Source organism: Acartia tonsa, chromosome 12 (genome assembly GCF_053477335.1).
Source record: "Acartia tonsa isolate MP-2025a chromosome 12, ASM5347733v1, whole genome shotgun sequence".
Taxonomy (NCBI): domain Eukaryota; kingdom Metazoa; phylum Arthropoda; class Copepoda; order Calanoida; family Acartiidae; genus Acartia; species Acartia tonsa.
In genome coordinates this window covers 10,190,189-10,206,225 of record NC_137271.1, presented here as the reverse complement: position 1 = coordinate 10,206,225, position 16,037 = coordinate 10,190,189, and the positions used below count along the sequence as shown (strand labels likewise).

General features: G+C 30.4%; 2 protein-coding genes across 2 annotated transcripts; both read right to left on the bottom strand.

The window, feature by feature from the left end:
- Window positions 1–5,950: 5,950 nt before the first annotated feature.
- Window positions 5,951–8,478, bottom strand: LOC145333836 (uncharacterized). The gene is made up of 4 exons (XM_080179090.1): window positions 8,308–8,478; window positions 7,548–8,094; window positions 7,161–7,289; window positions 5,951–6,613 (listed from the first exon to the last, which is right to left on the bottom strand). The coding sequence occupies exons 1-4, from the start codon at window positions 8,441–8,443 to the stop codon at window positions 6,208–6,210; spliced, it is 1,218 nt and encodes a 405-aa protein (XP_080035216.1). The 5' UTR covers window positions 8,444–8,478; the 3' UTR covers window positions 5,951–6,207.
- A 683-nt stretch (window positions 8,479–9,161) lies between these two features.
- Window positions 9,162–15,574, bottom strand: LOC145333837 (uncharacterized). Its single transcript, XM_080179091.1, has 6 exons — window positions 15,288–15,574; window positions 13,827–13,926; window positions 13,540–13,637; window positions 12,959–13,136; window positions 12,192–12,574; window positions 9,162–9,301 (listed from the first exon to the last, which is right to left on the bottom strand). Exons 1-6 carry the CDS (start codon window positions 15,340–15,342, stop codon window positions 9,297–9,299), a joined length of 819 nt encoding a protein of 272 aa, XP_080035217.1. The 5' UTR covers window positions 15,343–15,574; the 3' UTR covers window positions 9,162–9,296.
- Window positions 15,575–16,037: the final 463 nt, after the last annotated feature.

Sequence of the window (16,037 nt, the reverse complement as noted above, 5' to 3'; positions counted from 1 at the left end):
ATTGGATGTGTACATCAATTTATCGTCCATTGTCTTTGCTTTGCTACAAATAATAGTTGTTTATCGTATCGTATCATCGACAGCTTTCTGAGGATGATTAAATGAAAAATTAGAAGATTAAAAACAGTTTTGTGAGCCCCTAGAAGCCGAAGGCCCGGGCTTCAAAACTGTTTTTAATCTTCTAATTTTTCATTTAATCATCCTCAGAAAGCTGTCGATGATACGATACGATATACATATTTTTTCGGTATGGCAGAGAACCGGTTCTAATCCAGAGGATATTAATCGGTTTCTAAACCTTTAAGAAAATCCAATGTGGGCAGTGTAGAATATATAAATAGAAATGTGATTTATAAATTGTTATGTATCAGAAAATGAAATCATTTTCGACGATTTCTTCTGTCATTAGGTACTGGATAGTTACAACAAAATTTAAGCACACTGATGCCTGTAAATGGGATGTTATTCTAATTCATGTTATAGTTCTTAGGAACAACTTTTGATTTCTTGTGCCTAGAGCTTCTTTTTTCTTTTCTTTGAGATAAAGAAATAAATATATATAATTTATCAAAAATTGAATCCTATTATATAAGGTATTAAGATTTTGATAACTACTGAACTACTTTTAAGGCAAGCTTTTTATAGATCCTGGGATGGTTTAAGGCTTAGATTTAAGTGTTAGGTGTTTTTTTGCCCTTTTTAGAGCGCCTAGATGCTATGAACGCAACCGCTATTAATAAATAAGGTTTTTTTAGGGAAGCTTTATTAATGTCTTGATGTTATTCCTAGAGAAGGCGGTGAGAATAGTTATTTATTGCAACGCATTATTGACAGTTTTCCGCGGATATTAAAATGATATTCAAACCAAGTTAACTATATATCCCCTTGCTAAAGTTTATTTTAAAGTTTATATCAGGCTCATTATATAGTTTAAAGTTTAAATGGTTTATGATTAATACTTATATTTAAACGCAAACTACTTCTACAATATAAAAAAATAGCTACATGACGTTTATTATATATAAGATTTTTTTTCAGCAAGGCTTCGATGTGCTGGATTAGAACTGTTTCCGAGCCATAGTTGAGAAAACATGCATCGTATCGTACTGTAGACAACTTCCCACAAACAATAATAAAAAATCCTAATTAATACCAGTGTTAATCTAGTATTCTTTTATTTTGATATCCGCGGAAAGATGTCTATAATACGTTGCGTTAAATAACTATGACATTTTTTGGTAAATTAAATAAGTCAAGGTTTTTCTTTTATAAGGATTATACAAAAACCCTTTAATAGAAGTATGTGATTGTGGGGTATTTGACATTTGTGATTAATTTAATTTATTACCAATGACAATAGATTGTTATAAAATTCAACCATATCACAATAGTTTTGACAATTAAATTTCTTTACTTTGTATAAGGTTTCGTGGATAAAATACTTTTTATAAAAATTTTAAAAACAATATTTTTAAAGTATCGTTTTAAACCTAATCAAATATTTAATATAAAATTTTTCTCTTTTTTTGCCTTTAACACAATTGATAAATTCTCCTATATAATATTTAATTAATAAAAACTTTTCATTATAAATAATATTAGTGGATAGTTTAAAGCTCTGAAATGTAGTAAGCTTGTTATTGCTAAATATATGTACTAACAAAATGCCTAGATATTCTCTACAAATTTTATCACTGTATGACACTTTAGTGTTCTTTTTCATCAAAACTACTGTTATCTTGTAATTTATGTGCTTATTTTGGTCAAAATTGTCCTTGTTATGCTATTAACCCCCTAAAAAGCTACACTTAACACCCAGATAAAAATCAGTAATTGAAAATCCGTTGGACAAAATTTATTTTATCCCTTTTTTCGGTACATCATCAATTCCGCAATTGTCTTATTCGCAAACTAGCAATTATCCCCTTAGAGCCCCCAGGAGCACTTGAGGGGAGGGGAGAGCTGGCCCCTCTTTCAAGTTTAGTTAATAAGTAAAAAAAGTTTTGGAAGTAATTTTTTCTATTTTTGGTGCATTCCTTCAAAATAGTAATAAACTTTCTCAGGACATATTAGTAGCTTTATTGTAAAGGAGAACCATATATGTTCAGCAGTTAGCAAGATCCTTCATTACAAAAAAAACGACAAACACACACAGATTCTGTTACTTTTATTTATAAGGATTGTTTTGCTTTATATTCGCAAAAAAAACACCAAAGAAAACAAATGAAATGGGTCTTTTTCATAAGGCGGTTTAGCAATGAGAAATGTTCAGATTGTGCTGTTGTAATAATATGCGGTTCTGGAGTTTATTATGTGATACATAAATAAAAGTATAAGTATAGATGAATAATCCTGACAACTACCTAGCCCTAGTGGTGGAGACCATTTTCGTCTGCTAGCAAATTGGTTTCTGTTTTTTTGTATGGACTTTGTTTTGTTTATATTTCCAACGCTATTAGCTGATTTCAAAGACCCAATACAAAATCATGACAGGGTCACCGCCAAGTTACATATTACTCATGCCTCCTCTAATCTTTTACTTAAATGAAACGCGTGCGGAATTCAAGGCACACCACACTTTTTTTAGCGTGTGCTGCGTGAAATAAATTGTTTAATGTGTTTGTTGTATGACAAAATTGTGTGTATATAATATTATGAAAAGCAAAGCTTTTTCATAGCAAGGCCATAACTGTTCGTACACATAATTCCATTGAGTCTCTATTTTATCTCTCTTTTTAAATTGATATATTTATAGTATAAAATTTAAATTTCTCTGAATTTGTCTCTATTTTCTATTTATTATATATTTTTTACTTCACGTCGCGGAACACAAAAAAAATAATTGGCGGACGGACAAAGTGAGTTATAGAAGATGACTGTCAGTGGTCATAAAAAAATATGTGATAAATAATATGAAATTATTAAAACTTAATAACAGAAGTAGAATAACCTACAGACTGACGGACCAAAAATGTTAAGTAAACACTGGATGATCTTTAGTAAGCTTAATCTTCATAGAAAAAATCAGCAGCCTATCTTAAATGGCAGCGGAGAAAATCATAAACTGGACGGACTGACATAGTTGATTATAGAGAAGCTTAGCTCCTACAAACAATATGTGTTTTCATTATTTTAACTGGTTCATACGTATAAGACATAGATTCTTATCCTGCCTCAATTGTCTGATTTACAAATTATAGATTCCTTTTTTAAGCTTCGTATTTTTGGATGTTGTCACCCCTTTTATTTTGTATTTGATGCGTGCCCATTCTTTTATAATATTAAACTCAATTGACCGTAGATTTAACACAATATATCTATAATCCGCAACCCTTCCTTTATTAGGAAAAGAACGTGTATAAGGGGAAAATCTGTTGAATTTTGAAAAATTATATTTTCATTGGTAAAAATTGTGTTTTGGGCCAAATTTTCGCCAAAAACTAAAATAACTGTGGTTTTGACAGTTTTTTCTTTTGTTTGGATTCAAATCGTATTATCATCCTTGTTAAAAGAAATATTTTTATATAATTATAATAATAATAATAATAATAATAATAGAACTTTTATTCAATAACTCTTCAATCCTGTTATGAGTAAATCACATAGACATTTAATTATTACATTGAGATTACATGTTAATATTTCATATACTATCGATAATAATTATATGTTTTTATTATTACTGGTAAACATAATTGCGGATTTTGATAAACTAGGTGATTTCTCTTGGCGGCCCAGGTGTGGCTGAGCCTACTTCGGGCTGGACTGTGGTTGGTGTCGGTACCACTTTCGCCGGCCGGTAACCGCCAAATAAATGCGGATCAGAAAGTTATCCGCTCGTGGTTCCACCGCTTTACCATCTGCGAGCTCGCCTTCACTTCAGCTTTGTCTGCACCTCCCTCTCCATACCCTCCATATGTCAACCTTTACAGCAATGTTAGTACGTGACCGGTCAACGAATTGACCGGCTAGCGATTAGACAGATAGATTAATTCTGCGCCCGATATGGGAATATGAACCTAATCATGACATATAGACATTTCGTGTGACTTAGTATAGTAAAAAAGAGAAAGCAAAAGAAAAAAGGTAAAAAAAGAAGAAAAGGAATTTGCGAAAAAAGAATATTGTTTAAAATAGGAATTAAATTGGAATCTCAGCAGGTTTCTAGATGCGTTCCCCCGTAAAGTAATTTATTAAGTTGAAAAAAAGAAAGAAAGTAAAAATTGTTAAAAATTAAAAGTTAAATGTTTTTTTTTGTGAAAATTTGTTGAAAATTAAAATATTGAAAAGAAGAAATTGCCAAAAAACTGTCTAAAACTGTAATGTAAAAAAAGGAGAGTTTGTAAAGAATTTTGTTGGATGAATTTAATTGCAGGGGTTAACATCTAGCAAGAAATCTATTTTAAAAATATAATTCCTAGGACAACAACTTAGTAAGGTAAACATTATAAGCGAAGCATCTCTATAATAAAAACTTATAAATCTTAGTATGTCCTTATACAGAATCCTGTATCTACGCAATATTGCAATAAGTTTATATATTACGTATTTTGTTTATACCTTGAAGTTAATATTCTGCTTTTTGTTCTGACAATGTACAAGTATCAAAGTGCATTTGTTCTATTGTTAAATTTCAGAGCTTTTCAAATATGGATGTTGTAATCCTTGTTTGTTTAATTGTAACTGCTAGCGGATATGCCCTAAGCAAATTAGCCTAGGCGTGGCCAGAAAGGATAGAAAAACCGTAGATAGGCAAAACATGAAGCTTCCCTCAAAATGGAAACTTTTTTGATTTAGCTGTTTTAGGGATTTTATACATAAACGGACACTTTACCTTATTTTTAAAAGCTATATTGGGAAAAAACAAAGCCCTTTCATGTTCTGTCGTGATGAATTATCATAACATTAATTTGAAAGGAGAAAAATTCATAACATGAACAACGACATTTATTGTAAAATTTTTCCTTTTTTATTTTTGGCATTTTTAAATTGTTTTTCATGATAACACTGTTGTAAATAATATATAACCTTAAATAAATTACTAACATCTACATTATAAGACATTTTATTTTTAATAAAAAGTAAAAAGTAATCTGGTTTTGGGACTTTTCTTTTTAGGAAAATTTGACATAAACATATTTCGACCCTTACCTTGCGTGAATGCCGTGAATATTTATTTAGATGATTTGCCAACTTGGAAATAAAAAAAGGATTTAAAAGTGTTTTTGTTCTAATTTTATGGGTTTATTTTGTCCTTTTTATAAGTGAATTATTTCTAATTTTTGTAAAAAAAAGTTAATTTTATGTAATTTTATATAGAAAATTGGTTATTATGATTATTTATTGGTAAAATGTTTTTTTTTTGTTATTAACCGGTGAAAAAGTTAAAATATCTAGATTTTTCAAGTTATTTTAATGGTTCAATGGTATTTAATAAAAATGTCTATTTTGCATAATTAATTGATATTGTATTTTATTTCCCTAATTATTTATTTAATTTTGAGACTTAATTCTTAAACTTAAATACTTTAAAAAGATATTTTGCATTTTAGTTCCTTACTCCACTTTGAGATACTGAGGTAGTTTCGTAAGGAACTATTATCCTGCTCCAAATGCGAAATTTCTCGGAATAAGATGCTATCTTATATAATTCAAATTACTATACTATACGTCGAATCATAGATATATTGCCCGGAAGTTAACAGAGTCGCATTATTCGAACTAAATTCGCAACCTCGAGAAATGCTAGAATGCGTGAATCGTGTGTGTAAGAATCGCATAGACAGAATTTGTTGTAAGTGACATAAAATATTGAATTCTGTCAATAATAAACCATTTTAAACATTTTTTATCTGAAAAAATTTTTTCTAAAATAACTAACAAGTATTTGAAAAAAATAGAAAGTTTATTGAAAAATTACAAAAATAATATTTGAACATATAGGTGCATATTTAAAGTTCACTTCTTCACAGGTTTGTAAGTTTTATGAAATTCAAAATGCCCAACATTTCATTATAAGAGAGAGAGGTTTAGTTCCATTTAAGGCACAAACTAAATTCGATTTTAAAACATTCATTCACAAAGGCTATAATTGGATAAAATTAGATAAAATTCGATTTTGTGTGATAATGAAATAAATTACGCTTATATTCAATATAATAAAATTCGAGATATACTTTTGTAGGCTAATTTACCGATTCAAATCCATTAAATTTCGAACTGCTCTGGCGAAATGAGCGGCACACGTTTCGCTAATCTTAGTCTAAATTCTGTGGTTTGCCTGAGATAAAATAACGGCGTATGCAAATTGCGCCAACGCCCATGAATCATTGTAGATTCGAGCGTTGCGCCTGCTTCTAGGTAGGCCGTTACTCCACCACACTTAAAAGACGTTTCTGAATATGGCTTCTGGATGCCATATTTCCTCAGTATTTCACGGACCTGGGCCATACTCGAGCTGTACTGTAGAGCTTGGGTCAACTTAGGAAACGTCATTCCATTCTGTGTGTAGACTACAAAGTTCAAATGATGGCGGGGATTTCCAGACTCCCCGTATTCTAGACCATAGTATCTAGCGTAGAGCCTGTAGAGCATCACTGGACAGTACTTTCCCCTAAAACATATATATTTTATTTCATGATTGTGAGCTTATTAACTTTTCCTTTCCTATTTATAGGCGTCCGATAAACGATCAAAGATCAATTAATTATCCTTATATTAAAGTAACAGGATGTCTGTGTGTCTGTCTGTGTGTCTATCTATGTGTACCGAAGGATCTCGCTAACCGCTGAACCGATCGGGTTCTCCTTAACAGGGTAGATTCTCATATGTCCCAGGAAGGTTTATAACTATTTTGGGGGAGGGTACTACCACCCTCCCTAGAGAAAATACATTTTTTAAAAAATTTCCCAATTTTAGAAAGAGAGTTCAACGAAAAACAAACATCAAACGTAAAATATTTTTTAACTTATTCTTTTAAAATCTAAAATAAGAAATTGAATCAACTCTCTCCTCCTCAAGTGCCCCTAGAGGCCTCTAGGGGCGTAGCCGCTAGTAGCAATTAAAGAGGATGGTGTAAAATAATAACCCTATTAAATATTTTATTGCCCTTCCTCAATATTTCCCTTTTTTCAGAGTTTTTATCTACTCAATTTACTTACTTAGTCTCAGGGATAAAGGCATAAGTGCCTTCAAACAGTTGGTCTTGTTTTGTTTTTGGCAACCTCAACCTCACAAAGTGTCCTTTGTCCTCTACATCTCTCTCTGTGATTTGTACGTAGTCGCTGAATCTAAATATATATATATTTATTATATATACTTTAATTCTTTATAAAGCTAAATGACAGTCATGTAAAAAATTTTAAATCTAGTAAACTTTCCTCCTAAATTTTCCGCCATTTTTAATCTCTTTTATTCATTTTATTGTTAATTAAATAATTAAGATTGAATTTTGCTTTTAAATTTTTTCAGCTAAAATAAATCCCTTTCCCCTTTTCATTTTAACTCGATATTTATCGCGCCGAATAGAAGTAAATAAATATATTCACCTCAACCAAGTGTGGAAATATGTGACCACTCTCAACAAAGCTCGGAACTCCACTATATCCGGTTGCTGTCCTCTTTCATATCTCTTCCATATTATTGAGTCAATCAGAATCTTGAGTTCCTCCTGTCCAAATGGAGTTGCCTTTCTCGGAGCAGGCTTCGTTGCCGCTAAACGCCGCATCATCGATGCGCAACCAGTTGCTACGGCCGCCGGGATCTCGGAGGTTTCGCGCGCTAAACTAGTTTCAAGACTTACTAATGATGGGCGGTATTTTTTGAACCAGGAATAAGTTTTATTTCTAGAAACCCCGTACGCCAAAAATTGTAAAGTTGATTTCTTATTAAAATGGGGGTATGGATAATCATTTGCTTCACAAAATATTTTGAATTCTCGGAGAATCCAATCGTAAGAGCTATGGGTACTAGAGGCTAAATGCCCCGAAAAAAGAGTTTTAAAGGAATCATAAAGATCAGGGTGGGATTCAATTATTTCCCCAATACCGCCCACATCTGTAATACTCAAACCATGCGGTTGAAACCCCCTCTGTCCTAAATATATTTATGTTTAGATCAATTATACTAGAAGAATTTTGAATACAATTATTTTAGGTTGCAATTGTCCCTCTCAATTATTATAAAGTCCCATTTAGATATTAATTCTCTATTCTAGGAATAATTTTCTACTCAATCAATTTATCTATCCAAGTAAAATTTCTATTTTAACTATTCTATATCTATTCTATTTTATATCTATCTTATTACCTGTCATATCGCCGACGCCATTTTGCTGAGAAACCACAAAGGGATGAACAGGTTCAGGCTGGATATCAATAATCTCCTCCTCTATGGCTATGTCGTCGAAATTAGGTATTATCTCCTCCACTTCATTTTCCGTCATTTTACTTTGAAAAAATAAACAAAATTACATGTATTACAAAAAATCCCTTAATCTAATGAGTCTATTAATTTTGAGGCTGGTTTAATGGACTCCCTTACATTCTAGACATTGTTACTAAATTCTATATTTTTGACCATTGTGACTTCATACTTTTGTGCATAAAATTGATGAATGATATATAAATATAATTGCAGACTATAAACTGTGTGTATTTTTCTTCCATTATATATATTACTTATATTCTAAATAATCTTAAGAATAATCCTTATAAACTAAAATGATCATAAAACAGTTGGAAATCTTTACTTATTTTTTAAATAGTAAAGCAATGAACTTCATGCTATTATTGAAGATTGAATCCAATTTCAACTCATGGAATAACATAGGGCGGGATTCAAAGATGTATACTGCTTTGACCATGGGATGATAGTGTTGGCCTTTATGGAGTAGAGTCCACCATGGAGAACTTGTCCACATAGGACAAAGTAGAATACATGTTGCATTATTATTCTGAATTCTCCTAATCGTAGGTCCCACTAAACTTACAGGTGGGCACATGAAATAAATCTTGTCAGATAGTAGAGATTGTGCAAAAAAATTTATGCCGGTGTTTGATTTGTCCAATGAATCACTAAAATAAGTAGAGCATATTTTACTCTCCTCTGATGCAAATGCATCAATATCAGGTTTGACTTGAAAGTATTTAAAAATTGTAGATAAAAAGATCCTAGGTACTCCCCAACGGTCTGAATTGAAAGAGGTTCTTGATCCCGCATCCGCCAACTGTATTCGGAGATGTGATCTGGCTGTCCAGATTGGTACTGTTGTTATTCCAAGTTTCTTCTCGAAGCTCTTAACCTTAACAATATCTCTTTGTATATAAGATTTCCTAGAACCATGTGTGAGAAAATAATAACATGCTGAACTATCCGTTTCCCAATATAAAAGTTTATAAGGGAATTCGCGTTTCATTTTAACACAATTTTCTAAAAATTTTATGAGTCCTAATAATTCACGCCTTCCAGAACTATATTCTCTCTCCTCAGTATTAAACTCATAGTCCAGTAGCTCAATGATGTTTCCATGATAAAGAGTAAACACTTTTGATTCAGAGGCATCTGAAATCAAAATATTTTCTGTCGGTAGGTCAGTGTCAGTAATCTGTTTGATAATCTCTTGTACTTCTTTTTGATATACTGTCTGACTTCCCTCTTTACATCCCGTTATTGCTTTCTTATTATAGTATGGTAAATGTTTAGCTAAAAATTCTAATTCTTTTATTCCATCACAAAATGTCACTCTACAATTCCAATTGCCATCATTTTTAATGACTGTTTTCCCAAGTTCATTATATGAATTTCTAGGTAAGATAATAACAATATTCCCATGAGATATTCTGAGGGATTGTAACTTGCCAAGTACACTAGCTGCTTGCTTGGCAGGCACGGATCCTTCAGACTTATGCATGGCTAATAACTGTTTAATACTGTTTATATATTTGGTTTCCTTATCAGCACTACAATAATAAATCATACGTTGGGAACATGCCCAGAATCCTTGGTATAATACTTTCTGACTAGGTTCTAATTGACTTTTCTTAAAGTTGATGTTCCAACCAGCGGTTTGGAACAGGCGAATGACAATTTGAATCTTGTATTTACATTCCTCATACGTTGCGGCTATAATCCTGCCGTCATCTAATATTAAGGTATCATTTTAATTTTCTGTATTTAGTCAAAGTTAAATTTAAATTGCTCTAGAATTTATTTAAATGCATATGCTAATCCTCAATTTGTATTAAAATTTTTAGCAATATTTCAAGATTTAATTGATTCCTTATATGTTAAGTACATTTCTTATTTAGATATATAATTTCAAAATTTCCAAAGGACTTATTTTGTTACTTTAAAATTCATGATAAATTTATAAATGAGCTCAGGTTTTCCAAGGAATAATCATTTCATAATTAATTCTATTTGAATTATCAAGATCTTATACTACAAACAAATGTCTTACCATTATGCTACGATTTAGGTAGAAAATTAAAACAATACACCTATATAAATGCAAAAAGTGATTCCTAGCCGATGAATAAGACTTTTTAAGGGCCGAGTCAATCTTGAAATTACTTCACTAGCTGCCGAGTACCCATAACACATCACAAGAAATATGAAATATCTTTCGAGGTCGTCTTCCGTTGTGATTTTAAAACCAAAATACTTTCTATGTTTTGGATTTAATCTCACGTGGAAGTAGCAATTACTAATGTCGAAGGTTGCAAAAAAGCAACCTTCGACAATTTGATGCTCGACCGCTTTAAGATTTTCCATTTTCGTCTTATGTTGTGTTATATGGGGATTCAGACCTCTGTAAGTAATTAAATAAATAGTTTTTAGTTTTAAAATTTCTATACTATTAAAGATATTTTGAATTCACAAATTAAAAAACTCTTACAATTAATGAATGAACATATGCTATATGCTGTTTTTTAAAATATATAATGTACTAATTGAAATTGAAAAAAAAAAAAAAAAAAAAAAAAAAAAAAAAAAAAAAATGATAAATTTCTTAAGTAAACTATTTATTTCCTACTAAGATCGATACAGGGCCGTTTCTTCCTTATGGCACCTGTATCATCATATTCAATGGAGACACTCATAGGACTGACCCATAGAGGCTTGCTTTCTACGGAAACGCAGGCCTGTTCTAACTGCCATTTTTCTACTGTCTTAATTAAATCCTCCATATTATCTCGTGCTGATTTATTATTATTTTCCTCATAACATTCAGGAGGATTAGAAGCAAAATCCAAACTAAGACCGTTTTCCATAGTATCCAAAACCCACTCCTCTTAAATATTATATAATCTTAATAGCCATATAAATTCTTTATTTCTTATCGATCCTAATTATATTTCTTATTATAATGATTTTTGAAGTTACTTTAAAATTATATAATAAACCTGGCTGAACTACATTTAACATAAATTGCCGGCTAAGTTCCGAATGAATACTAAGGGTTGACTGAGGAAGAGCATATCCATTTTCATCAAGCCATTTTGTTAAGGCCTCTGCCGTAGCTTTAGGATCATCCCATCCTTTTTCTTCTATTATGGCAACAAGTTCATCTAAATTTGAACTTAATGTTATAAATTTATACTAAATATTGATTATTATGTACAATCTAATTTACTAGATTTATCAATATTGTCTACTATTTTATTTTAAATGAGCCTTACTTTCCCAAATGATAATATGCTATAATAATTCTTATTTGCTGTTATGATGAAATTTAATTCATCATTGCCCTATCCCTTAAAATTTAAAATTTTCCTGACTTATTTTATCAAATTCATTAATAATTGTTGAATCTACAATTTCTCTAATATTTCATGTAATGAATTCAATTTATTCATTTCTCATAATTTATGTTGAGATCTTAGTTTACAAAAAAACAATGCATTCTATAAGATCCTATTTTAATTAATATAGTTTATATATTATATCAATTTGTTTATAGGAATCTATTATAATAAATTTAATTTAATTTCATTATAATCATTTCCTTTACAGAGATCTTAATTCCAGACCCTTCCTAACTTTATTAATTCTACAATTTATTTCCCATTTTCGAGATCCTAATTTCAGAAACATCCTAAATTTCATTCCCTTAATCCATTTCTTTTGAGATCTTAATTCTAGAAACATCCTTATTTATCTATTGTTCTAATTACTATTCATTTACTCACTTCTTTTAGGTGTATTTGTTCCCGGTACCAGGCTTAAAGCAGCAACACGTCCTGATTCCGCACGTCTCTGCTCATGTGCCGCGATGTCCTCCGGCCTACACGCGTTGTCCTTGTACCAATGACCAATCTGCCCACAACGACTACAACGTGAAGTACGTTTTTGGGCTAGAATGTTCAATTGGTTCAAGGACGAACGCGTGCCGCCAGAGGGTCCGGCTTGTGGCTGCAGGATATTCTGCAGTAGAGTCATAACATCCTGATTCTGGCTTTGGTTCTGGTTCTGGTTCTGGTACTGTGGTCTCTGATATCCAGGTGAATATCTCCCTCTCCCACGATTAAACGTTCCTCGTGTACTCATCTTTAACTTCTGGGTCGCCAACTGTCTAAAATATTGCTCATTTTATTATATTTAATAGTTTACTATTGTTTTTCTATATCAATTCTTAAGGTGTTTATTCCTTTTTAATAAGATATCTTAATTGTGAAACCGATGTGGTTCTTTTAAATTTCATAAATTTCCTAAACTTCTAACTATCTTATTAGGATACAATTTATTCTTTGTGAAATAAACATTAATTAACCACTTTTGAAATGTAAGACTTTCATTTAATATGATCTTATATATTATCTCCAAAAAATTACTTCAAATTTCATTGTAGATTTCAAGTATGTTATTTATAACTTTTAATTTTCCAAGTGTGAATTAATTCACATCTATCATATTTTATCTATCCCTATCTAACAATTTAATTTAATCATAATTATACCTTGACAATTTCGATCCCAGTATACTGAACTCACAGTGTTCCGTATTTACGAGATGAGTGAGCTCCGCTCCATACATGAATTCCACGAGCGATCGTTTATAACGATCGCGCGTTTGGAGAACCAATTTCCTCGCCTGTTGCCTCTGGCTCTCTTTCTGCGCCTTTACTTCAGGAGTATCTAGATTAATAAATTAACCTTTATTTTTATTCAATTTCTATAAATTCTTTCATCTCTATAAAGATTTCAATTCAAAGATTAATGTGGAACCATTGCACATGGCCTATATTTAGGACAAATTTAAACGCTATTTACTTTCATAATTTTTTAAAAAATTTAAGTTTATTTCTAATTCAATATGTATTCCACTATAGGATTTATAGTTTAATACTATAATAAAGATCTATTGTGTGTGGTCCTATCTGAAATAATTCTTAATTGTTATCTATTTATAACATTTGAAATATATATTAGTCGAAACCTGGTTTAATATCTACTTTACCATTGCAATTATATTGCAAACATTACTCAAAAACTTATCTATAAATTCAAATATACTGTTTCCTATCTATTTTATTCTTACCATCATCCAAAGTCTTGGGCTGAAAAACCAAGTTGTTCTCAGTTGTTACGAGGAATTGGGCATCCGACACTAGCCGCTGTCTGTCAGCGTTGAACACACTAAAAATTTATATTTTAATTTATAACTTATAATCAATCTATTTGTATTCTCTTTTCTATTAATATCATGCTCCAGTAATAATTAAGTGTCAATCAGTATTTCCGTCAATTTCCTACTTTTGTTTAGGCATAAATCTATTTTATTATTTTTCTATTTCTATCTATTCATTCTATCTATTTTATACTTACTGAGGTGTACATATCTGTGCTTCTGACAAAATCTGAGTTCTTCTTGCATCAAATTCCTCCTTACTCATCCGCTCAATCTTAAAAACCTCCGTGATAGTATCTGAAACATAGAAAAAGTTTTTAATCATGTGATTTTTAATAATTTCATTTATTATTTCTTTACTCTTATTAGATTTCTCTGCTAATATATATTTCTATCAAATTTCAAATCAAATTCTTAAAAGTACAATAAATTGTATTCATTTTTAAATATCTAATTTAATTAGAATTTGTTCAAGTACTCTAAGCATTCTAATCTTTTTCCAAATCAAATATTCTTATTAATTTTAAGAATTTAATATATTCTTTGTGTATATATTTTTGAGGACTTTATACCTCTTTAACAACAACAACAATAACAACAATAACATAAGGACTCTATCCTTTCCATGCTTTATATCCTAGGGACTTTATACCCTTACAATTCTACTATTAGGGACTCGATACCCTGCCAGGGTTTAAACCCTTATCAATTCAAATTTAGGGATTTCTTTCCCTTTCTTAGAATTTTTATTCATTTTAATATTACTGAAATTCTTTTTCAACAATCACTATTTAATTTGAACTTAGTTTTCCATATTTAAATTAAAAAACACATAGAGAAATAATAACTATTCGTTAATTAAATATTCAAATGATGTTAAATTTAATTTCTAATTTCATTGAAACTATTATGATATTTCTCTATTCGTTTTTTAATTCAAAACATCAAATACTCTTCACATATTAATTAATTTCTATACTGATAATGAATCACTTTAAAGATAATTATTTCATGTATAATAATGTATATAATATTTCATTTGCTTTATTATAATTCTTTATCTTGTTTAAAATATGTTCCATATTATATAAATTATAATACATGAATTTAAAAACTCTTATGTTATTAACGATTTCAAATAAATTTTCTATTGCGTCAATGTTATTTATGATTTCGGGTGGGGGGGTGGGTTAATTGCGTGTCTACGCGGCGGAATGTCTGATTCAACTAGTCCTTTATATCTATAAAGGATAGAAAGAAAGCCGCCATCTTGAAATTCACATGAGCATGGTTGCCAACTTTTTTATTAAAAAGTAATATTAAATTTTATTTAATAGCATGATTATTGACTTAAAATTTAGCAATTTCCTCAGGAAAATAAGTTCCTTACTCCACTTTGAGATACTGAGGTAGTTTCGTAAGGAACTATTATCCTGCTCCAAATGCGAAATTTCTCGGAATAAGATGCTATCTTATATAATTCAAATTACTATACTATACGTCGAATCATAGATATATTGCCCGGAAGTTAACAGAGTCGCATTATTCGAACTAAATTTCGCATTTCTTTGCAAATGCTATGCTATGCCAATACTCAAAACTATGTGACGCCGTTAATTCCGGACAATTATATCAATATTAAAATTGAATTTGAATACCTTTATCATGATCCTCATTAGTTTTTACATTATCACTATTTGCTTCGGCAGCCATCTTGTAGAATACCTTCTTTATTGAAAGTAAGTTGGTTACTGTGGATTAATTGCGTGTCTACGCGGCGGAATGTCTGATTCAACTAGTCCTTTATATCTATAAAGGATAGAAAGAAAGCCGCCATCTTGAAATTCACATGAGCATGGTTGCCAACTTTTTTATTAAAAAGTAATATTAAATTTTATTTAATAGCATGATTATTGACTTAAAATTTAGCAATTTCCTCAGGAAAATAAGTTCCTGGAAAACATAAATAAAACGTTATATAAAAAGTTACGTGTAATAATGAGTTTATTATATACTAAATTTTTATGAATGCATTTTCGTAGACCAAGGTACAAGATGATCGAGCGAGAGCTAATTCTTTAATACAATTCGACTGAAAAAGATACCTTTAAAATGTTTTAATTCAATTAAATTGTCTAGTTTTTATTTTACAATACATGCAAATTCAATAAAAGGGTTCAATACTCTTAATTAAACTTACCATTACCAATTACATTTGTTCTTTTATTTGCAATTGGTATCGCTACTTGTGTTTATGAGTTTAAAATATCTAAACGAAATACTTATTATTAATTTTAGTCAAAACAATTTAATTAATTACAAAAGACTTTGTCTTCCCTTTGTATTGAATAATGGATTTAGATTTTCAAATGTTTTAAGGGGGAGGTAGGTTGTGCTAAAATTCCGTA